At 48.6% G+C, this 24,309-nt stretch overlaps 1 protein-coding gene across 1 annotated transcript; it reads left to right on the forward strand.

The window, feature by feature from the left end:
• Positions 1–251: 251 nt before the first annotated feature.
• Positions 252–22,803, forward strand: ACER1 (alkaline ceramidase 1). Its single transcript, XM_055543008.1, has 6 exons — positions 252–344; positions 17,438–17,552; positions 17,631–17,772; positions 19,014–19,151; positions 22,032–22,169; positions 22,635–22,803. Exons 1-6 carry the CDS (start codon positions 252–254, stop codon positions 22,801–22,803), a joined length of 795 nt encoding a protein of 264 aa, XP_055398983.1.
• Positions 22,804–24,309: the final 1,506 nt, after the last annotated feature.

Genomic DNA, 24,309 nt, shown 5'->3' on the forward strand with positions numbered 1-24,309 from the left:
TTCCACTCCCCCTTGCCCTCCCTGGATGGTGCCAGCCCTTCTGCTTATGCCCAAGGCAGCTGCCACCACCTCACAGGCAGGCTGTCCCTGGTGCAACCAGGGCGCCGTCCAGCAGGTTTTTCCTCCTCTCAACCTGCCTGCCGCAGGGCACTCCGCCATCCTCTCCCCGCCTTGGCTGGGCCTGTCCCTCTGTAGGCTCAGATGCTGCTCTCTGCCAGGCGCAGCCAGCGGGTGGCAGGTGAGGTGTCGAGATGCCCAGCATCTTCGCTTACCAGAGCTCCGAGGTGGACTGGTGTGAGCCCAACTTCCAGTACTCACAGCTGGTGGCCGAATTCTACAACACGGTGAGGGGCCGGGTGGGAGGGCTGGCAGGACAGAGTCTCAGCTAACAGGGGTTCAAGCCCCAGCTCTTCCACCTCCTTGCTGGGAAATCCTGCTCCAGTGGCCTGCCTCTCTGGACCTCGGTTTGCTCATCTGTTAGGCAAGGCTTGCCTTGCTGGGTTTCATTCACTAGACTGTCTCTGTTTGGCATGAGCCTCGCAATAGTGACCTGAAAAAGAGTCCTCTCTGCCCTCCTGGAGTGGAGGATACAGAGGCTACTCCAGGCATTCATAAGCCAGGGTGATGGTGCTGTAAAGGGAGGTGCAAAGGCAGCTTCAGAGAAGCCAAGAGGTGGCTTCTGAGCCAGTGGTGGAGGGGTGGATCAGGGAGGACTTCCTGGAGTAGGTGGTTATGTCTACTTTATTCTCAGCTATACTCTCAGCCCAGGGTGATTAAATCATCTCGGTTTACTGGGACAGTCTTGGTTTCAGCACCATAAGTCTTGTGTCAGGAGACCCTTCAGTTTCAGGTATAACAGGATGACTGGTCATCCTTTCCCCAGCCCTTGCTATGGGGGCACAGCAAAAGAGCTCAAAAATCCTGTGTCAATGGATGTGTCAATGGCAGTGGCATTTAACTGAAGCTTGAAAGATGTGCGTGAGCAAAGACATGTGCAGCTATGCTGTCCTGTGTGGGCTGCTGGGGACATTTCCTGGAGTCCCCAGGATGGTGGGTAATGAGGAAACATCCTTTACTCTGTGCCCTGCACATAGTACATGCTCAATAAATGATGAACATGCAATCTTGCACGTAATGGCCTTTATTGAGCACTTACTGTGTGCCAGGCATTGTCCTAAATATTTTGCCTGAAAAACCCCATTTAATCTTCCCTAGGAATTAGGCACCACATATAAACATCCCCCAGAGAAGGGCATGGCAACCCATTCCAGTATTCTTGCCTGAAAAATCCCATGGACAGAAGATCCTGATGGGCTATAGTCCATGGGGTTGCAAAGAGTTGGACACGACTGAAGCAAATTAGCATGCGTGCATAGTATATGGAGTTAGTTAATCCCATTTTCCAGGTGATGAAACAGGCATTCAGGGAGACTGAAGGATATGCCCAGGGTCACCCTGGTACTCAAATGTGGGATTTGAACTTGACACATCCAGGAGAGGCTTTTTTCTTGGAGAGGGGGAAGCTCAGTGCCACGATACCCAAGTTGCTCTGACTCTGTTACCTTTGACCTCAGCACTTTCCAAGCTGGAGCCTGAGAGTTTGAGAACCAAGGCATCCTTGCAGTTTCCCCAGCATTTGAGGTTCTGGCCCTTCCTGGCCCTCAATGGCCTTTCCTTATAAAATGGGAGGGGGCTGAATATGCCAATGCCTAGAGGCAGAGAAGAGGGTTGGGGCTTCTGGAACCCTCCTCTCTGCATTCCCCAGCAGTCCAGAAAGTCCCATCTCCAGCCCCACCCCACAGAAGGCATGGAGAGAGGGCTGGCTCAGGTGTGGGCTGCATCCGGATCCATGTGCTCTTGCGCAAAATTCCTCTCCATGCTATCCTTCTTCAACCTGTCTTTTTTTTTTTTTGCTGTGCCCTTGGGCTTGCAGGATCTTAGATCCTGGACCAGAGATTGAACCGTACCTATTTGCAGTGGAAGCACAGTCCTAACCACTGGGCCCTCAGCCCGTCTCTAAATATGGAAAATTGAAGAGCTTGTAGGTAACTCGCCAAGGCTGTAGGTCTAAAAACCGATTCTGGTCATGACACATATTCCGACAGATTTCTACATCATCAGCATCCAATACCTGCCTTTCCAGATACTTATCAGACAGAAACAAAAGTGTCACCAGACAGTATTCGCCTCGGGCATCTTTTTTGTTTTTTTCTTTTTTGGCTGTGCAGCTTGTAGGATCCTAGCTCCCTGATCCAGGGATCGAAAGCGGGCTCTGGCAGTGAAAGTGCCAAGTCCTAACCACTGGACCACTAGGGAATTCCCTAGGATGTCTTTTATTCTACTCAAAAGGCTTTGGCAAATAGATCAGGGCATGGGGAAATCAAATCTGAGTTGTTATAGAAGAGACTTTCTCCTCCAACACACTTCCGAGTTCCCTAACCCCATCACTATAGCTAATAAGGCATATACTTCGGGGATCCACAAACTTCTTTTATATATACATAATTTTATGTATTATTTTTGGCTGTGGAGGCTTTTTAGTTGCGATGAGCAAGGACTACTTTCTGGTTGCGGTGCTGAGCTTCTCATTGCAGTGGCTTCTCTTGTGGAGCACGGACTCTAGGGCACACAGGCTTGAGTAGTTGTGGCTCATGGGCTCAGTAGTTGCTCCAGAGCACAGGCTCAGTAGTTGTGGTGCACAGGCTTAGTTGTTCTGCAGCATGTGGGGTCTTCCCAGATCAGGGATCCAATCCGTGTCTCCTGTATTGGCAGGCGGATTCTTTACCCCTGAGCCATCAGGGAAGCCCCCACAAACTCTTTTTATGAAGACCAGATAGACAATGTTGTTTAGCTAAGTCATGTCCAACTCTTTGGCGACCCCATGGACTATAGCCTGCCAGACTTCTTCTGTCCATGGGATTCTCCAGGCAAGAGTACTACAGTGGGTTGCCATGCCCTCCTCCTGGGGATCTTCCCGACCCAGGGATCAAACCCAGGAATCAAATCCGTGTCTTCTGCATTGGCAGGCAGATTCTTTACCATCTGAGCTACCTGGAAAGCCCAAATAGACAGTAGTTTTGGATTTTGGGGAGCCACATGATCTCTTTCAAAACTACTCAATTCTGCCCTTGTAGCTAGAAATCAGCGAAGATGATATGTAAACAAAAGAGCATGGCTGAATGCCAATAAAACTTTATTCGTGGACACCAAAATGTGGATTTCAAGTAATTGTCACGTGTCACAAGATATTGTCCTTGTTTTAATTTTTGAAACCTTTTTTTTTTTTTTTTTTCTGGGATGTTTCCCAACCAAGAATGGAACCCTTGCTGCCTGCAGTGGAATCTGAGTCCTAACCACTGGACCACCAGAGAATTCCCTTTTTGTGACCTTTTAAAATTGTAAACATCATTCTTAGCACATGGGCCATACAAAAGACAGTGGGCTGGATTTGACTCAGGGGGCTGTAGTCTGCTTCCTGTTCATATAAGAAGTTTTTCTTTTGTAAAGCCCAAATAGAAGACAATTTATTTTTTTCTTTTTGGCCTCTCAAATCAGGAGTTAAAAATGAGGTTTTTTTTTTTTTTAATGAATGTGGGCACACTCACATTCTGTGGCCTCCTTCGAGCAAGTTGACAACTCGTGTCAAGATATCAATTTACAGGGACTTCTCTGGTGGTTCAGTAACTAAGACTCTGTGCCCCCAATGCAGGGGGCCCAGGTTCGACTCCTGGTCCAGGAACTAGATCCCACAGGCCACAGCTAAAAGTTCAAATGCTGCAACTAAGGCCTGGTGCAGCCAAATAAATAAATATTTTAAAAAGACATCAATTTACAAATCAACTTTACCCCTGACCCTGCCATTGTACCTCTAGGAACTTTCACCAAAGAGAGAATCCCTATGGCTGGCAAAGTTTGTGTATAATGTCACCTCTGAGACATTTGCAATGGCAATAAATAAGTGAATAAAAAAGAAGCCATAGAAAATTCCCGGCAGTTTGGTGGTTAGGACTCTGCGCATTCACTGAAGAGTGAAGTGAAAGTGTTAGTTGCTCAGTTGTGTCAGACTCTTTGCGACCCCATGGACTGTAGCCTGCCAGGCTCCTCTGTTCACGGGATTTCCCAAGCAAGAATACTGGAGTGGGTAGCCATTCCCTTCTCCAGAGGACCTTCCTGACCGAGGGATGGAACCGGGGTCTTCTGCATTGCAGGCAGATTCTTTACCATCTGAGTCACCAGGGAAGAGGACTTGGATTTAATGCCTGGTTGGAGAACTAAGATCCTGTAAACTGCATAGCCAAAAAAGAAAAAGAAACCATAACATTTTCACCAATCTGTGTAGTGCTGAATACATGTCAAAATACTAGGCAGCTATTTAAAAGCATGCTTTTGATCTAGGTATGTAAATGAAAGACGATGTAGAAGAAAAAAAAATTTTTTAATATTTATTTCTGGTTGCATCAGATCTTAGTTGTGCCCATAGGCTCATAGCTCAGTAATCGCAGCGCTTGATCTTAGTTGCCCTTAGTATGTGAGATCTTAGTTTCCCAACCAGGGATTGAACCTACGTCCCCTGCGTTAGAAGGTGGATTCTTAACCACTGGACCACCAGGAAAAGCCCATGAAAGAAAATTTTAAATCCATTCACATGGATTTCATCACAATCCATTTAGGAGTCATAACTTGTAATTGGAAAACAATGCTCTCTGAAGAATCTTTTGCTTTCTTGTTGATCTGCTGGAAAGGAGCTGTGAGCCTGGAGTTGGTAGAGGCAGGGCCCAGCTGAACACAGTCAGGGTATAGAAGAAGGATGTGCTGGAGGACTCGGCTCAGGTTTCTGGAGGCTTCATGGAGGAGGGCACCTAGGAGTTGGGTTTTGAAGGAATAATAGGAGCTCACCAAGGCTGGTAGGAGTCTGGGAAAGGGAGCAGAAGAGAAGAAAATGATGTGCTAAGTCTTAGAAGTAAAAGAGGGACAACCAGTTTGGGAAGGTGTGTCTCTGTGCCCAAAATATGGGGCTAGATAAAGATGAAGGTTTTTTAAAAAATTAATTAACAAATTTTATTTTTGGCTGTGCTGGGTCTTCGTTGCTGCTCGGGGTCTTTCTCTGGTTGCAGCGAGCGGAGGCTACTCTCGTTGCCGTGTGCGTGTGCAGGCTTCTCATTGTGGTCGCTTTTCTTCTTGCTGGGCACGGGCTCTAGGGCACTCAGGCTTCAGCAGTTGTGGCCCATGGGGCTTAGTTGCTCTGTGGCATGTGGAATCTTTGTGGACCAGGGATCTAACCCATGTGCCCTGCATTGGCAGGTGGATGCTTACCCACTGAGCCACCGGGGGAATGCATAGATGAAGTTTTCAATACTGAGTTGGAGTGTTTGAAATTTTTCCTGTATTCATCGATTGGCTCATTATGCATTCAGCAAAAATGCTGTAAACCAACTTGTGCTGGGTGATTCCAGGTCCCAGAGAGGCTTTGGGCCCCCAGGCTGTGGAGGGGGTGGTTCAGAATTAAGAGTGGACTCCTCCCAACCCCATGGTTAGCTCGTGACTAAGGGAGAAAGAGGGCTCCCGAAGTAATGGTGGGGAACCATGGGGTGGGGTGTGACACCTCTGTTTGGTGGGTGGGAGAGGGAACCTCGATGCTTAAGGAATAAGTTAATGTTCTCTAAAGTGGATGAGTCAAAGGAAACAGCATATGCCAAGGTCTTGAGGTGAGAGACAAGAACTGGTAGCTGAAAGCCAGCACCTAGGCTGCCTGCCCGAAGGGGTGGGATGGAAGGTGAGAAAAAGGGCTGGTGAGGTTTCCAGAGGCCAAGACAAAGCTCTCACGCAGAAGAGTCCATGCACCATTGTGCAGGCACTGGGGAACCATGGCAGACCTGGGAGCATGGGGGACTCCACACTGTGGGGGTGGCTGGGACACCTGATTGCGTTTCACAGTCTGGCCAGGAGTCTGGAAGTGTGGTCCAGCTGTGACAGAGCGTGGTGGGAGGGGTTGGGATAGGATGAGCATGGTGTGTGGTGCGTGGGCCACCCCAGTCAGTGCCTGTTTGCTTTGGCTTGGTGGCCTCCTTCTGGGCTGCTGTTAAGTTGGGAGAGTTTCAAGTGGTATAGGGAGATGTTTCAAGGCTCCTCCACCCTGACTTTAACTCCCAGAGGCAGCTGTGCTGCTGAAATTTCTTCCCTGGGATCCTGCCAAAGTTTCAGAAGCTCTGCATCCCATCCTCCCTAGAAAACTCCCTCTCAGATGATCAGATCCAGAGCAGTGGGATGGCGTGCCTGCTGTGGGGAGCTGCATGGGCAGGTGGGAATGAGTAGGGCGAGTCTGGTGGGGGGTGGGTATTGAACTGACAGGGAGATAAGAGCCAGGAGGTTGCCAGCTGCAGTACCCACACCTCCATCAGCTTCCTCACCTCCTCTTTGGACAACCTTGGCATAGCTGGCCTCTGCAGTGTGCTAATAACTCCCGTCTCTCTCTTCCCTGGATGCGTGTGACTCAGGCACAAGGCCCGCCCCTCTCTGAGCACCTGGCTGTGACTGACAGGTCCCATGAGCTCAAAACCACACCTTCTTTCTGCCTGCCTTTCTTCTCAACATTCACAGCAACAGCAATTTCTTTCCTTTTTTTTTTTTTTTGCTTCATTGCACATCTTGCAGGATCATATTAATAGTTTCAGGGACCAGGGATTGAACCTGGGCCCGGCAGTGAACGCGCTGAGTCCTAACCACTGGACCGCCAGGGAATTCCCACAGCAACAGCAATTAATTCCAGAGCACCTCTGGTATGCCAGGCCCAACAGAAACCGAGGAGGGCATGGTTCCTGCCCTCAGGGAAAGCAGATGCCATGAATAGGATAATTGCACACCTGAAACTGATGAGAACGCCCCTGCTACATCCCGGTCCCAGACTCAGTAGGTCCCTCTGGATCTCTCTTCTCCTTCGGAGAAACAGGCATCGGTGATCCCCCCACCCCCCACCACTGGCCTCCTAGAGCTGACGCGGGGGTAGACTGAAATGACCCCTTTATTTCCCTCTTCATTCATCGGAAACTGATGGAACCAGGCACTGCTCCAGCTCCAGGGACACAGCGGTGATCAAAGCAGACAGAAATGCCTGCTGTCATAGGGCTGGAATGGGTCCTCCCCAGTGGCTCAGCAGGTAAAGGACCTGCCTGCAATTCAGGAGACAGAGGAGATATGGGTTCAGTCTCTGGGTGGGGAAGATCTCCTGGGGGAGGAAATGGCAACCCATTCCAGTATTCTTGCCTGGAGAATCCCTTGGACATAGGAGCTTGGTGGGCTCCAGTCCATGGGGTCACAGAGAGTTGGACACGACTGAGTGTGCACGCACGGGTGGTGGGGTTGGTGTCCTGGGAGATGGAAGCACTAAACGAGACTGAAGGGTATAGGGTGCCAGGTTGTGGTATGTGCTAGGGAAGAAAAACTCATTCATTCATTCCTCCTATCCAGCAGATATTGACCGAGCGCATGCATGGTGCTCAGTCATGTCTGACTCTTTGGGACCCCATGGGCTGTAGCCCGCCAGGTTCCTCAGTCTGTGGGCTTTTCCAGGCAAGAAGACTGGAGTGAGTTGCCATTTCCTACTTCAGAGGACTGAGTTCCTATGCAACAAGGGGGTTTCTGTGGGGCGCTGGGGCTTCCCAGGTGGCTCGGTGGGTAAGGAATCTGCCTGCAGTGCAGGAGATGCAACCTACTCCAGGGTTTTTGCCTGGTCAATCCAAGGGATATATATATAGATAGATAGATACACACACACAAAGAATATATTCACTTTCACTTTTCACTTTCACGCATTGGAGAAGGAAATGGCAACCCACTCCAGTGTTCTTGCCTGGAGAATCTCGGGGACGGGGGAGCCTGGTGGGCTGCCATCTGAGGGGTCACACAGAGTCGGACACGACTGAAGTGACTTAGCATAGCATAGCATAGCATATATGCCTCACTACTTGTGGGATCTTAGCTACCCCGCTAGGGATCAAACCCAGGGCCCCAGCAGTGAGAATGCAGAGTCCTAACCACTGGATCACCAAGGAAATCCTTTTCCATGTTCTTTCCCATTATGGTTTATTATAGGGTATTGAGTATGGATCCCTGTGCTGAAAATAGGACCTCGTTGTTTATTTTATATTCAGTAGTATGTATCTATTAATCTTACACTATAATTTATCCCTCCTGCTCCCCCAGCCATGTTTCTTGATTTGATTGATTCAACAAATTCTTCTGGAGTGCCTACTGGGTGCCCAACTTGAAAGGCATTAGTGACACAGCTGAGGATAAAACAGGTGTTTTCTGTCTTCATGGAAGTCACAGTAGGTGAAGTCGTGCCTTGGAAAGAAGCATGTTTTTAAAAAATATTTATTTATTTAGGCTGCTCTGGTCTTCATTCCTGCACATGAGCTTTCTTTGGGGGTGATGAGCGGCGGTGGTGGGGGGGTACTCTTCATCGTGGTGCACAGGTTTCTCTTTGCAGCGGCTCCTCTTGTTACGGAGCACAGATTCTATAGCATGGGCTTCAGTAGTTGCGGCTCTGGGCTCAGTAATTGTGACTCAGACTTAGTTGCCCAGTGGCGTGTGGAATCCTCCCAGACCAGGGATCGAACCTGTGCCCCTGCATTGGGAGTGTAAGACTCTTAGCCACTGAACCACGAGGGAAGTCCCGGGGCTGTGGTTTTATCCCAGGATGGTGGGTAAATGAGAAAGGCTGAGATGAGGTGAGGCGTTAATTCAAGTCACTCTCCTTCCTTCCTCCCTCTCCTCCTTCCCTTCCCCCATCTCGCTCCCTTTTCTCCTTCCAGCCCTAAGGAATCCAGCCACATCCACTTACCAGATGCCCCGCCAGATTTTGATGATCCAAACAGCAAAGCATTCTAGAATAATAGCTGCCCTATGGCACGCTGCACAAGCGCCAGGCACATGTACGCACTATTGACACATATTCTTTTTTTTTTTTAATCTTTATTTATTTGGCTGCATCAGGTCCTAGTTGCAGCATGCAGGATCTGTTAGTTGGGGCTTGTGAACTCTTATTTGCCACATGTGGGATCTAGTTCCCTGACCAGGGATCATACGTGGGCCCCCTGCATTGGGAGTGCCGAGTCTTAGCCACAGGACCACCAGGGAATTCCCCTGACACATATTCTTTGCGTGTATTATTCTCTACAAAAATTTGCTGGGCACCTACTGCACGCCAGGCACAGTTCTAGACACTGGGGGCTGGCAGCAGTGAACAAAACTGCCCAAACCCCCTGGTCTTGCAGCACTCAGTTCTCCAGTCCTCACCGTGGTGCTCAGAGATAGGGCCTGTGGGTTTTGTCTTAATACTTGTTTGTTTATTTTTGGCCGCCCAGGGTCTTCGTTGCTGCTCCGGCTTTGTCTAGTTGTGACAAGTGGGGGCCACTCTCTCGTTGCAGTGTGCTGGCATCTCATTGCAATGGCTGCTCTTACGGCAGAGCAACCAGCTGCAGGTGGTGTAGGTTCAGTAGCTGTGGCCCACGAGTCGAGTTGCTCCTCAGCATGTGGGATCTTCCTGGACCAGGGATTGAACCCCTGTACTGATAGGCAGATTCTTAACCACTGGACTACCAGGGAAATCCCAAGGCCTACATTTTATAGAGGAGGAAAATGAGGCACAGAATAACCCCCAAACTCTGACTGGATACCTGGTAAAAGGGAGGGACTTTGAGGGTTTTTTATTTCTTTTTTTGGCCATGCCATGTGGAATGCAGAATCTTAGTTCCCTGCCCAGGAATCAAACCCATGCCCCTTACAGTGGAAGTGTGGCATTTTAACCACTGGACCACTAGAGAAGTCCCAGGGACTTTGTTTCAGACACTGGTGATATTCTTGAAGGGAGGGTTCCCTGATGGCTCAGATGGTAAAACAAAAAAAATCTGCCTGCTAATGCAAGAGACTGGAGAAGACTCTTGAGAGTCCCTTGGACTGCAGAATCAAACCAGTCAGTCCTAAAGGAAATCAACCCTGAATATTCATTGGAAGGATTGATGCTGAAGCTCCAATACTTTGGGCACCTGATGCGAAGAGCCAACTCATTGGAAAAGACTCTGATGCTGGGAAAGAGTGAAGGCAAGAGGAAAAGGGGGCTGACAGAGGATGAGATGGTTGGATGGCATTACCAACTCAATCAACATGAGTTAGAGCAAATTCTGGGAGATAGTGAAGGACAGGGGAGCCTGGCCTGCTGCAGTCCATGGGGTCAAAGAAAGTCAGACACAACTTAGTGACTGAGCAACAACAACAACAATGTCCTTGAGCACACAGATGGTACTGAAGGGGTGGATGATTGTTGAATGAATGAATGAGTGAATGAATGACTGAACTGAGGTGAAGTCACCTTCCGGGGCCAGGACGCAAGCAGTCCAGCTCATGTGTGTGAGAGTTCAGGACTGGCGGTAATCTCGGGCTGGTGTCTTGCCCAACTCTTGGAGTCTGGGTGGGGCCAGTGATTGGGAAACTTGGGCTCTGATTCTATCAGAGACTCCAAAGCCACTTGGAGCTTATTAGTCACAGGCACCGCCCGTCACTGAGTCCTCATTCTACACACTCAAGGACGTTCAGAACCCCTACCTTCATTATGTAGGCAGCTGAGCTTGGAGTATCTGTACCAATAATAAGCCTGATATTATTATCTCCTTCAATCATAACAAGAGCAGCAGCAGCCTTTACTATTTCTTGAGCTGAAACCATGTCCCCAGCAAGGTAGCTTTTCAATGCCTGGCCTCATGCACCCATCATCCCTTGCCAACAGCCTTCATGGTAGCATCGCTGTTGTTCTTGTCCAGTCACTCATTGTGTCCAAATCTTTGTGACCCCATGGACTGCAGCACACCAAGCTCCTCTGTCCTTCACCATCTCCTGGAGCTTGCTCAAACACATGTCCATTGAGTCAGTGATGCCATCCAACCATCTCATCCTCTGTTGTCCCCTTCTCGTCCTGCCTTCAGTCTTTCCCAGCATCAGGGTTTTTTCCAATGAGTCAGCTCTTTGCATCAGGTGGCTAAAGTATTGGAGCTTCTGCTTCCGTAGAAGTCCTTCCAATAAATATTCAGGGTTCATTTCCTTTAGGATTGACTTGTTTGATCAAGAGTTTTCTCCAACACCACAGTTCAAAAGCATCAGTTCTTCAGCACTTAGCCCTCTTTATGGTCCAACCCTCACATCTGTACATGGAAAGACTACTGGAAAAACCGTAGCTTTGACTATTTGGACCTTTGTCAGCAAAGTAATGTCTCTGCTTTTAATACACTGTCTAGGTTTACAGTAAAATAGGAGAGGACCATCAAAACCTAGACAGCATTGATGGTGCATGAATTTTACTGGTGCACGAAAGGGGGACTCAGAGAAATTAGATGACACATCCAGGAAACAGGGGAGCCCCCCTTTAGTCATCACCACACATCTAGTCCTCTTGTTTTTCTTTAAATTTTTAAAACATTTTTTATTAATTTGTTTGGCTGCACTGGGTCTTAGTTGCGTTTTGTGAGATCTTTAGCTGTGGCATGTGGGATTGAGTTCCCTGATCATGGGTGGAACCCAGGCCCCCAGCATTGGGAGTGCAGACTCTTAGCCACTGGACCACCAGGGAACTCCCATCCTATCTTTCAAAGCACGGGGTAAAAGCAAACTTCAGAGGTGTGCAACCTTGGAGACATCACTCTACCTCTCTGAGACTTAGGTTCCACATTGCCAAACAGGAACTAGAAAGCCTGGCCTTGATGGGTGTGTGAGGATTAAGAACGATCTGTAAAGTCACGTGCTCAAAAGATTAGAAAGTAACTAGAAAGTAATTAGAAAGTTATAGCGCCTTCTATTCAGAACTTTCTAGATGCAGGACCCTCTGCCAAGTATTTTTTAAAATTCACTACTTTTTTTGACTGAGCTGGGTCTTTGTTGCGGTGCCCAGGCCTTCTCTAGATGTGGCATGTGTGGGCATCTCTTCTTGGGAGCATAGGCTCTAGGTATGTGGGCTCAGTTACGTTGGTGCCACTCAGGCTTAGTTGCCCCTCAGCATGTGGGATCTTCGAGGACCAGAATTGAACCCATGTCCTCTGCACTGGCAGGTGGATTCTTAATCACTGGGCCACCAGGGACATCCTTGCCAAGTGTTTTCCCATGTGTGACAGGTAAGTCCATTTGAACTGTTTTGAGAGCCAGTCAATAGGAGATCACTCTCCTCTTTCACCTTCATTAAGAAACTGTTTAGGGATTCCCTGGTGGCTCAGTGGTGAACTCCCTTGCCAGTGCAGGAGACACAGGTCCAATCCCTGATCTGGGAAGGTCCCACACGCCTGGGAGCAGTTGAGACAGTGCGCCACAACTGTTGAGCCTGTGCTCTAGGCCCTGGAAGCCTACACACCACAACTACTGAAGCCCGAGCTTGGAGCCCTTGCTTTGCAACAAGAGAAGCCACTGCAGTGAGAAGCCCATGCACCACAACTAGAGAAAGAGCCCAGAAGCAGCAGCAAAGATCCAGCACAGCCATAAATAAATACATAATTTTTTTTTATAAAAAAGAAGCTCTTTAGTTCCTCTTCAGTTTTTGGTATCAGAATGATATTATGTGCATATCTGAGGTTGTTGCTACTTCTCCCGTCAGTCTTGATTCCAGCTTGTGATTCATCCAGCCCCGCATTTTGCATGGTGAAATCTGCATAGAGGTTAAATAAGCAGGGTGACAATATACAGTCTTGTCATACTCCTTTCCCAATTTTGAACCAGTCAGTTGTTCCATGTAAGGTTGTGACTGTTGCTTCTTGACCCACATACAGGTTTCTCAGGAGACAGGTAAAGTGGTCTGGTATTCCCATCTCTTTAAGAATTTTTGCATTTGTTGTGATCCACACAAAGGCTTTTGCATAGTCAGTGAAGCAGAAGTAGATTTTTTTGGTATTCCCTTGCTTTCTCTGTGATCCAACAGATGTTGGCAATTTGATCTCTGATTCCTCTGCCTCTTCTAAACCTAACTTGTACATGTGGAAGTTCTAGGTTCATGTATTGCTGAAACCTAGCTCAAAGGATTTTGGGCATAACCTTGCTAGCATGTGAAATGAGTGCAATTGTACAGTTGTTTGAACAGTCTTTGGCATTGCCCTTCTTTGGGATTGGAATGAAAATTGACCTTTTCCAGTCCTGTGGCCACTGCTGAGTTTTCCAAATTTGCTGACATACTGAGTGCAGCACTTTAACACCAACATGTTTTAGGATTTAAAATAGCTCACCTGGAGTTCCATCACCGCTACTAGCTTCGTTCATAGTAATGCTTCCTAAGGCCCACTTGCTTCACACTGTAGGGTGTTTGACTCCACACCATCGTGGTTATCTGGGTCATTCAGTAAGACTTTTTTGTACTGTATTCTGGCTCCTGAGGTTATAACGGAGAAGGCGGAAGCCACAATCCCTATTCTCAAGACTAGATGTAGCAGGAGACCCAGATAGTTCTAGAACAGCAAGACCAGGGTCATAAACATGGAACTGCATGGGACACAAAGGAAGACCACCCTGCCCCTGCCCTGTGAGCTTAGGAAGGCTTTAGGAAGAAAGCAATCCCCAGGCTAAATACAGAGTCAACTACTCTGGCAAAGAGGGCTACATGGGAATGAGAGCCTTACAGGCAGTGGGAAGAGTCTGAGCAAACTCAAGGAGGTAAGAAGTAAAGTAGGAGCTGAGTTATTCTTTCCACCCAGATTGCACAGTTGAAGGTGGGGAAAGGTAGTTACGGAGGGAATGTGTAAGCCAAGTTAAAGAATCTGGATTTGATGTGTGGGAATCACAGATGTGTTCTAAGTGGAGGCTTAAGAGTTTGGGAGGCTGGATGGCTCAGCATCTTCAGGCACGCTTGGTTTCCCCAAGGGCTTGCCTGTGGCTGAAGATGGAGGGGACGTCAGATTTGTGTGGGGTTTTTGCCCATTCAGTATCCATGGCTCCATTTCCCCTTCATCAGCCACCTGGTTATGGTCTCGGTGGGATGCTCACTCAAAGTAGGATCAGATGTGGCCCAGGCTACACTCGCCAGACTTTTTTTTTTTTTTTAATTCGGCTATGTCAGGTCTTAGTGGTAGCATGTGGGATCTCCTGTTGCAGCTCATGGACTCTTCGGTTGTGATACATGGGCTCAATGGTTGAGGCGCGTGGGCTTAGTTGCTGTGTGGCACATGGGATCTTAGTTTCCCAATCAGGAACTGAACCTGCTTCCCCTGCATTGCAAGGTGGATTCTTAACCACTGGACTGCCAGGGACATCCCCACTCTCCAGAATTTGAAGTTTGGGCCTGCACAGAAGGACTGAATACAGTTGTTTTCATTCGTACCCAATATTGCCCCCTGGAGAGACTGTCTATTAAAGGGCCAAAGCTATTCCGGGTTCTGGTTTTCTTGTCCTCTGCAATTCCTTTCATTACCGAGCTCCTTGTAATAAATGAATGAAAGAACAAATACATGAATAAATAATTTGGTCAATTAAATAAGTAACCACACACGTGCACACACACACAGTTTATATTTATAGTTTAGTTCATCAGAATCACTTTCTGTTGCTTGCTACGAAAGAACCCCAGCTAATATACCACTGCTGCTGGATTCATGGGGCTCAGCCTGTAGAGAGCTACCTTACCACTCCTGGGCATATATCTGGAAAAGATAAAAACACTAATTAAAGATGCATGTGCCTCTGTGTTCATAGCAGCATTGTTACAATGGCCAAGACATGGAGACAACCTAAATGTCATTTGATGCCTGCATGAAGAAGATGTGGAACATACATACAATGGAGTACTACTCAGCCACAAAAACAAATGAAACAGGACTTCCCCCATGGCCCAGTGCTTAAGAGTCTGCCTGCCAATGCAGGGGATGTGGGTTCGACCCCGGATCAGGGAACTAAGATCCCTCATGCCATGGCACAGCTAAGCCCATGTGCTGCAGCCACTAAAGTCCCCACACACCTAGAGCCTGTGCTCAGCAGCAAGGGAAGCCACTGCCACGAGCAGCTTGTGCGCTGTATTGAAGAGTAGCCCCTAGTCACCGCAACTAGCCCCCATTGCGCACAGCATTGGAGACCCAGCGCGGCCATAAATGAATAAAATTTTAAAAAAAGAATGATACTTTGCCATTTTCAGCAACATGGATGGACCTAGAGATGATCATACTAAGTGAAGTAAGTCAGACAGAGACAAATATCATGATATCACTTACATGTGGAATCTAAAAAATAATACAAGTGAATTTATTTACAAAACACTCACAAAGAAAACAAATTTATGGTTACCAAAGAGGATGGATACACCAGGAGCTTGGGATTAACAGATACAAACTACTCCTATATAAAATAGATCAATAAAGACCTACTGTATAGCACAGGAAATCACATTCAGAATTTTGTAATTACCTATAATAGAAAAGAATCTGAAAAAGAACAAATATATGTATAACTGAATCACTTTGCTGTACACCTGAATTTAACACAACATTGTAAATAAGCTATACTTCAATTAAAAAAAAAAAACTAACTTAAGCAAAAACAAAAACAAAGAAACAAACAAGAGGGGGAAAGAGAGAATATTGGAAAGATAGTGAGATGTGTTAAAAAATGGAAAGATGAGTTGTTTTAGGAAGGCTGGGACCCACAGTAGGTCTGCAGGATTCAGCAGATGTGCAAATACTGTCCTCAAGCATTCGCTTTTTTTTTTCTCAGCCTTGTCTTCTCATGGGTGGCAAAATAGTTGTCACGTCTTAAGTATCATAACAATATCCCAGGGTCTCTGTAGAGAGTTGTCAATGATGCAACTCCATCTTGGTGACTCCCAGGCTTTGTGCCTGCTCCAAGTTTCAAATTCCTAAAGGAGAAAGTCTGATATCCTGCTTTGGCATGGGTATCTATTCCAGTGGGGTAGGGTTTCGTGATATAGACAGGGCAAGTTGGGGGTGGGGCGATCTCTGTGTTCTAGGGTAGCTTCTGTGAACTGGGTGGCCCTCCTGGAGATGTGTTTGACCTTGTCCATTGATAAACATCAGAGACTTTGACATGGAAAACAAGGACGTAGGTGGGACCATGGGCTGGGAAACCAGTTTGCCAAGGCTGGGTTCTTAAATGGTGACCTTTGGGCTGATCCATCATTGTCCCAGGAGAGCTTTGGGTTCTGCTGGAATCAGGAGGGCTCCTGTCTTGGGAACCTGTACAGGTGACCAGGACCTAGGCTATAGATGCTGACCTTGTATCAGGTGAATGATTTTCCCCATACCCACCACTGTGCTCTGTTTTTTTTTTTTTTTTTTTTTTTTTAATTTGTCTGCTTCAGGTCTTAGTTTCAGCGTGAGGAATCTTTAGCTGTGGCAAATGGAATCTAGTTCCCGGACCAAGGATAGAACTCAGACCCCCTACATTGGGAACTCAGAGTCTTAGCCACTGGACCACTAGAGAAGTCCCTGCTCCCTATATTTCTTTTCTTTTTTAGTACTTATTTATTTGGCTGAGTTGAGTTTTAGTCACAGTCTTAGTTCTGGCATGCAGGATCTTTTGTTGAAGCACATGGACTCTCTAGTTGTGGTGTGCAGGCTCAATAGATGTGGGGGCTTAACGGCATGTGGGATTTGAGTTCCTTGACCAGGAATTGAACCTATGTCCCCTGCATTGCAAGTGAAAGTATTAATTGCTCAGTCCTGTCTGATTCTTCCACAACTCTATGGACTGTAGCCTGACAGGTTCCTCTGTCCATGGAATTCTCCAGGCAAGAATACTGGAGTGGGTAGCCATTCCCTTCTCCAGGGGATCTTCCCAACCCAGGGATTGAACCCAGGTCTCCTGTATTGCAGACAGATTTACCAAGGAAACCCCCTGCATTGCAAGGTGGATTCTTAACCACTGGACTGCCAGGCAAGTCCCTTCAGGCTATTTTTTAGAAGTGAGTCACTAGGCCAAGGCCATTTCATGACCACTATGTTTGCATTTCAGTCCATAGGAAGTAGAGAGCAAGCCTCAAGAACTTGCAAGCAAGCAAGCTTCTCAAGAACTGACCTGGAAGTTATCTTGATAGATTCATTTACAGTCCTGTCCTGTGGGCTAGAGCAGATCACAAGACCACAGTGAGCTGCAAGGAAGGCTGGGGAATGTAGTCTTTAGTTGAGTAGTTGAATGCCCAGCTCAAACTTGGGGGACACTGTTGCCGAAAGGAAAATGTAAGTAGATAGTCTTCACCATGTGCACTGAATGAATTAAGGAGCCCACAGAGTAATGGATGGAGTAATGGATCTACCAATGAGTGGTTGACTGGTCAGCTGGAAGATGGATAGACCCTGGGTCAGTTCACTGCCTGAGAGATGGCTGCTGACCAGCTGGATAATGAGTAGGGGCGACCGTGCTCGGCCTCCTCTGTCTGACAGCCCTTCACTATGCTTTCCCCTTCCTTCTCCAGTTCAGCAATGTCACCTTCTTCATCTTTGGGCCCCTCATGACATTTCTGATGCGCCCATACATCCAGCAACGCTCCTGCTACATTTATGTGATGTTTGTTCTCTTCACAGTCACAGGTAGGTGGGGACATTGGGACAGGGTGGGGGGCAAGAGGGACAACACCCTTGACCACCTGCCTTTGTCTCTCCCTCCAGGACTGTTCTCCATGTACTTTCACATGACGCTCAGCTTCCTGGGCCAGATGCTGGATGAGATCGCTATCCTGTGGCTGCTGGCCAGCGGCTACAGCATATGGTTGCCCCGCTGCTATTTCCCCGCCTTCCTAGGGCAGAACAGGTCGGGCAGGGGCCGGCCCTCTGTCAATCCTACCGGAGCCCACCTATCCTTCAGACCCTTTGGAATCCCTCCCCTCAACACACCAGGACTTTTTCCTGACCCTGCCTGACCTAACCGGACTTCCAGGCACCCATCTTCTGAGCATACTTGGGACCCTGGAAGTCCTCCCCTGGTTGTTGTTCAGTCACTCAGTCATTTTTGACTCTTTGTGACCCCATGGACTGCAGCCCCCCAGGCTTCCCTGACTTTCACCATCTCCTGGGGTTTGCTTAGACTCACGTCCTTTGAGTTGGTGATGCCATCCAACCATCTCGTCCTCTATTGTCCCCTTACCCACCTGCTTATTCTTCCTTTTATCCCACCTGGAGAGTTGAGACCTTCTCCAGAGCCTTTCTGAGCCTACTTTGGGGTCCCAGGCGAGTGTGTGCTCAGTCGTGTCTGACTCTTTGCGATGCTATGGACTGTAGCCCACCAGGCTCCTCTGTCCATGGGATTCTCCAGGCAAGAATACTGGAGTGGGTTGCCATTTTCTTCTCCAGAGCATCCCAGGACTCCATGCCTAAGCTTACCTGGGGCCCAAGACCTCTTCCCTGAGTCTGTCACCTGGTCTCTCTGGCATCTTTCGTTGGATCCTCTTGGGTCCCCTTTTTGTTGACTTGAGACCCATCTGAATCTCTCTCCTGACTCTGTCTGACCCACTTGAGCCTTCCAGGCTGTTGCTGCTCTTTAGTCACTCAGTCGTGTCCAATTCTTTGTGACCTCATGGACTGTAGCCCGCCAGGCTCCTCTGCCCATGGGATTCTCCGGGCAAGAATACTGGAGTGGGTTACCATTTCCTTCTCCAGGGGATATTCCTGACCCAGGGGTGGAACCCGGGTCTCCTGCATTGGCAGGTGGGTTCTTTACCACGGAGCCACTGGGGAAGCTCAAGCCTTCAGGATCTCTCTCCTAATAGTTTCTGGGACCCCTGGTGCTCCTTCCTTAATCCCACCTGGCTCACCTGAGACTCTTGCCTGAATTTACCTGGGCCTTGGGACCCTCATCTGACCTTTTTTACTGAGCCCACCTGGGAGTCTTAAGACCTTTTTCTGACCTCAGCCGGACTTCTCAGAACCCCTTCCCTTTTCTCATCCATCTCAGCCATGAGATTTCCGTGTGACTACCCAAACCCCACAGGAATACCCCTCAACCATCCTCCCCCTGTCTGCCCCCGCCACAGCTGAGCCCTTCTCTTCCTCCAGGTCTCGGTACAGCTCACTGATCGTCATAATCAGCCTGGTCAGTACCTTCCTGTCCTTCCTGAGGCCCACGATCAACGCATATGCCCTAAACGCCATTGGCTTGCACATTATCTACATCATGGTCCGGGAGTATAAGAAGTGGGTGTGACTGCAGGTGCCCAGAGAGGTGGCGCCCCTTTCTCTTCCAAGAACTGTACCCCCCCACCCCCAGAGAAAAACCTCACCATGTTCCCTACCCCAGGATCATTCACCAGCTAGGGGCAGGACCAGGATTTGAAACCTAAGGCAGAGTTTGTCCTTCTTCTCTGAAAACTGCCAAACACACATACAAGTGGAGAGCATTGTATCATAAATCTTCATGTGCCCACTAACCAGCCCCAATAGCATGTTACCAACCTGTGTTCCTTTTTTCTTCTTCTTGGCCACATGGCATGTGGGATCTTAGTTCCCCAGCTAAGAATGGAACCGGCACCCCTTGCATTGGAAGCTCAGAGTCCTAACCACTGGGAAACCAGGGAAGTCCCCAACCTGCATTCTCTATCCCCCTAGATTTCATATAATGTCACCCATTAATTGTTCAGGGTTTCACTCTCCTGATAAAAAAATTATCATTTTTAACCCATGCTAGGTCTTGGCAGGCTAGAGAAGGAACTCCCAAATGGGACCATTTAAAGAGAGTTATATAAAAGGGTTGCTTACAAAGGAGAGGGCAGACTGTGGGAACATCACTAGAGATCATTTAGAATCCCTCTGTTAGTACCAGTGGGACTCCATGCTCATCAGGAGACCTGGGATGGGGAGTGATGGAAAGGAGTGATTGCAAGAATCTGGAAGGAGAGAGGTAGCAGAGAGAGTCTTCTTGGCCAGAGCTGTGACCTTCAGTTGTTGGTTACAGTCCTGCCTGAGCCAATCCCAGGGGGAGGTTGTGTGGGCTTCCAATCGGGTAAGTCAATGATTTCCAGTTGGGTTGGCCAACAGTTTCCAGTTGGGATGGCCAATGGTTTTCATTTGGTTTGGCCAATGGTTTCCAGTTGGGTTGACCAATGGGGAGCCCCAGCAAGGAATCAAATGGTGGAGGGAGGGTATTATTGGAATATTTATTTCCAGGTCCACATAACTCAGCTCCCCCACCCCATACCCTGCCAGCCCTTGAGGCTCAGGGCTGGGTGGAAAAAGGTAGCACAGGATCTAGAGAGGTGAATGGAAGATGCTTCCTTAGAATAGCATCTAAAAATAATACCCAGTTTGCACTGACCGTTCCTCAGTTTCCCAAAGACGTCGTCTTGTGCTTGGTCTTGTTTAAATCAGAAGACAAACACAGTCCCTCAGGTCTTCCTTCTTTTATAGCAGTCCTTTCCTCCCTCCCCCTTTCTTCATGCCTCTGGTTTGATAACAGAAGCTCAAAGATTTGTCCTGTAGTACATCCTGAATTTTGGATTTGGCCAACTGCTTCCTGTGGTGTCTTCCAACCTGATTCCTTTTTTTCTCTCTGTAAATTAATAGATCTAGTTTTAGCTTTAACTTTTTTTTTTCACTTCATGTGTGGCACTGGGTGTCGCTTGTTCCAGCCCATTAAGACCTCATGATGAGTGGTCGTCCTACATTTAGTGCCATTTTGTTTGATCTGTGGATTCAGATGGTGTCATCCAGATCCCTCATTATAAAGTTTTCTACAGCCCTTTCCCCTAATGATTTCAGCAGCCATTTCATGTTGTCTCCACCCATGATCTCCTTAGAGGGTGCAAAAGGGTGATTTTCAGATTCTATTATTCCTTCTGCATTAATTATCTGGAGTCCATTCATCCAGACAGAAGAATGTTTGCTCATCAATCTTGAAATATAGTTTGGACAGGAAAGACAGGATAGGGCGTTAATTCTTTCCCTTTTAAAAATTAATTTCCAGAGCAACGAGTTGGTGCCTTAGCCATCTCTGGCAAGGACCCATGAGAGTTTTGTTTTTGTTTTTTTTTTTAAGCACTATGAACTCATGGACATTTATCTCTGAAGTGTTTCAATCCATTGCAGTCACTATGCTATGTTTTTAACTTTTTATTTTGAAATAATTACAGGCTCAGAGCAAGCTGCAAAAATAGTACACAGAGTCTTGTGTACCCTTCACCCAGATTCTCCCCACCTCCCCCAGAGGCAGCATCTTGTGTAATTACGTGTGTGTGTGCATGCTAAATCACTCAGTCATGTCCGACTCTCTGCGACCCCACGGGCTATAGCCCACCAGATTCCTCTGTCCATGGAATTCTCCCAAGCAAGAATACTGAAGTGGGTTGCCATTTCCTTCTCCAGGCAATCTTCCCAACTCAGGGACTGAACTTGAGTCTCCTGCATTGGCAGGCAGATTCTTTACCATCTGTACTCAAATTTTACCAATTCTTAGGTGTGGTTTTGTTTTGTTTTGGTGTTCAGACTGTCCTCTTTTAGAATAGCAGGCAGGGCTTGCACTTTTACCCATTAAGGAGTTATTGCCTCATTAATCTCTCATAAGCTCTTTCCCAAGAGACATTGGGTTAGTTCTGCGGTTGGGGAAACACATATTCTAATCCTGAGTTGTCCCATGACATGGGACACCCTCCCACACACTTACACACATATTCTCAGAGCCACGTGGACATAAATCCCCATGCACCAGCTCACAGGTGCACATACACTTATACCCCAAAGCACAAACACAGAAGGGCTTGTTGGTTGCAGCTTCTGTATTCTGATAAACCTGATTCAGACCCCACATACTGGCTGTGTAACCTTGGGGCGGGGTCTGGGGCATACTTAATCTCACATGCCTCAGTTTTCTCATCAACAAAATGGGAACAATAGCATTGCTGTGAGGACCCAGTATCTTGTAAGCAGTCCCCACATGTTAGCATGGTTCTGGCCCCTCCCCCACCTTGCCCCTTGATCCTTCCCTCCTCTGAGCCTCCTCTCCTGGAATGGAGGAATTTCCCATCAGCCCCCTGGGGCTCTGCTAGGTGAGTCAGGCTCTGATCTCCCTTCTTCCCTCCCTAGGACCAAAAATAAGGAGCTCCGGCATCTGATTGAGGTCTCCACGGTTATATGGGCTCTCGCCTTTACTAGCTGGATCAGTGACCGCCTGCTTTGCAGCTTCTGGCAATGGATTAATTTCTCCTACCTGCACAGCATCTGGTAAGCATTTACCCTATGGTCTTGGGCTCTAGGGGCTTCTCTGGTGGCTCAGACAGTAAAGAATCCACCTGCAATGTGGGAGACCTGGGTTCACTCCCTGGGTCAGGAAGATTCCCTAGAGAAGGGCTTGGCAACCCACTCCAGTATTCTTGCCTGGAGAATTCCATGGACAGAGGAGCCTGGCAGGCTACAATCCATGGCGTCACAGAATCAGACATGACTGAGCAACTAACACTTTCACTTGGGTCCTAGAAGCAGAAAATCTCAGATGCCAGAGCTTGGAGCAGGAGCCTGGGGGAAGCGGGGGCAGGCACAGATACTGGGATGTGTGTGTATGTCTTGGGGGTGTGTGGTCAGGAGATCCCTTTTTATGGCCAGGATCCAGGAGAGGTCAGGAGAAGTGGGGCTGGGGCCATCAAGCTGACTGCTGGGGCATCTTTTCCCCCTCTCCACCTTGTCACCCAGGCACGTACTCATCAGCCTCACCTTCCCCTACGGCATAGTCATCCTGGCTCTGGTGGATTCCGCGTACGAGATGCCGAACAAAACCCTCAAAGTCCGCTACTGGCCTCGGGACACTTGGCCCATGGGGCTGCCCTACGTGGAGATGGGTGATGACCACAAGAGCTGCTGAGGTCCAATAGGGCTTCTTGATCACCCGACACCTACGCACCCACCCAGGACCGCGGGCTGAATTGGGAGACCGAGAGACACTCACAGTTCTGCCCTCCGGCTCCCTCTCCCCTTCATCCTGGTCCTCCGTGCCCCCATTCCGAGGCAGGGGATGGACTTAATGACCTCTCTGTGCTGCAGTCTGATAACCCTGGAGCTCCCCTCCATGACCCGCCCCCATCCTCTTTCACTTCCTCTTCCAGGTTTACTGTTTCACACGACCTGGTGGGGCTGGATCACTGAGCCGCTGTGCTTCTGTGGCAGCCACTGGGAATGACCTCAGGCTGGAGCTTGGTCCCTGGGCATCATATAAACAGTGGTGGTCACTGTGAGACTTTTCAGACCTGTCTTTGGCTGTGCAATGTCACTGATACTTGGGAGGCATCCTAGAGAATGGACATGTTTTCTGGTCACCTTACACTCAAGCATGTGCGCTAGTGGTAAAGAACCTGCCTGCCAATGCAGGAGACGTAAAAGACGCAGGTTCTATCCCCTGCGTCAGGAAGATCCCCTTGAGAAGGAAATGGCAACCCACTCCAGTATTCTTGCCTAGGAAATCCCATGGACAAGAGGAGCCTGGAGGGTTACAGTCCATGGGGTCTCAAAGAGTTTGAACAAGACTGACGTGACTTCATGTGCATGCAGAGACCTCAGGGATCCTCACATGCTCACACATGCTCCCACGGACTTACGGGCTGGTAGCGTTGGAGCCTCATGGAGGCCTGGACTGGGTGACAGGGGTGCTGTCAGGGCACGTGCATCAGGACAAGAGCTGCGGTGGCTGCTTTCTGTGTGCTGTGCTTAGTCACTCAGTTGTGTCCGACTCTTCCTGATGCCATGGACTGTAGCCCACCAGGCCCCTCTGTCCGTGGGAATCTCCAGGCAAGAATACTGGAGTGGGTTGCCATGCCCTCCTCCAGGGGATCTTCCCAACCCAGGGATCAAACCCAGGTCTCTCTCATTGCAGGTGGATACTTTACCATCTGAGCGACCAGGGAAGCCCATGAATACTGGAGTAGGTAGCCTATCCCTTCTCCAGGGGATCTTCCTAACCCAGGAATCGAACCGGGGTCTCCTGCATTGCAGGCAGATCCTTTAGCAGTTGGTACCAGGGATGCCCGTGGTGGCTGGTACAGGCTCTCAAAGTGAGAGGACAGAGGGAGGAGGGTGGTTTCCATGGTGGTTAAGAACTCAGGGCTTGGAGTCAGGCAGATGTAAATTTGAATTTTGCTCCACCATTGGGCTTCCCTGGTGGCTCAGAGGTTAAAGCGTCTGCCGGGACTGTGGGAGACCCGGGTTCAATCCCTGGGTTGGGAAGATCCCCTGGAGAAGGAAATGGCAACCCACTCCAGTACTCTTGCCTGGAGAATCCCATGGAGGGAGGAGCCTGGTAGGCTACAGTCCATGGGGTCACAAAGAGTCAGGCACGACTGAGCGATTGGACTTTCCTATTTGTATTTTCTGAGGG

Source organism: Bubalus kerabau, chromosome 1 (assembly GCF_029407905.1).
Source record: "Bubalus kerabau isolate K-KA32 ecotype Philippines breed swamp buffalo chromosome 1, PCC_UOA_SB_1v2, whole genome shotgun sequence".
Taxonomy (NCBI): domain Eukaryota; kingdom Metazoa; phylum Chordata; class Mammalia; order Artiodactyla; family Bovidae; genus Bubalus; species Bubalus kerabau.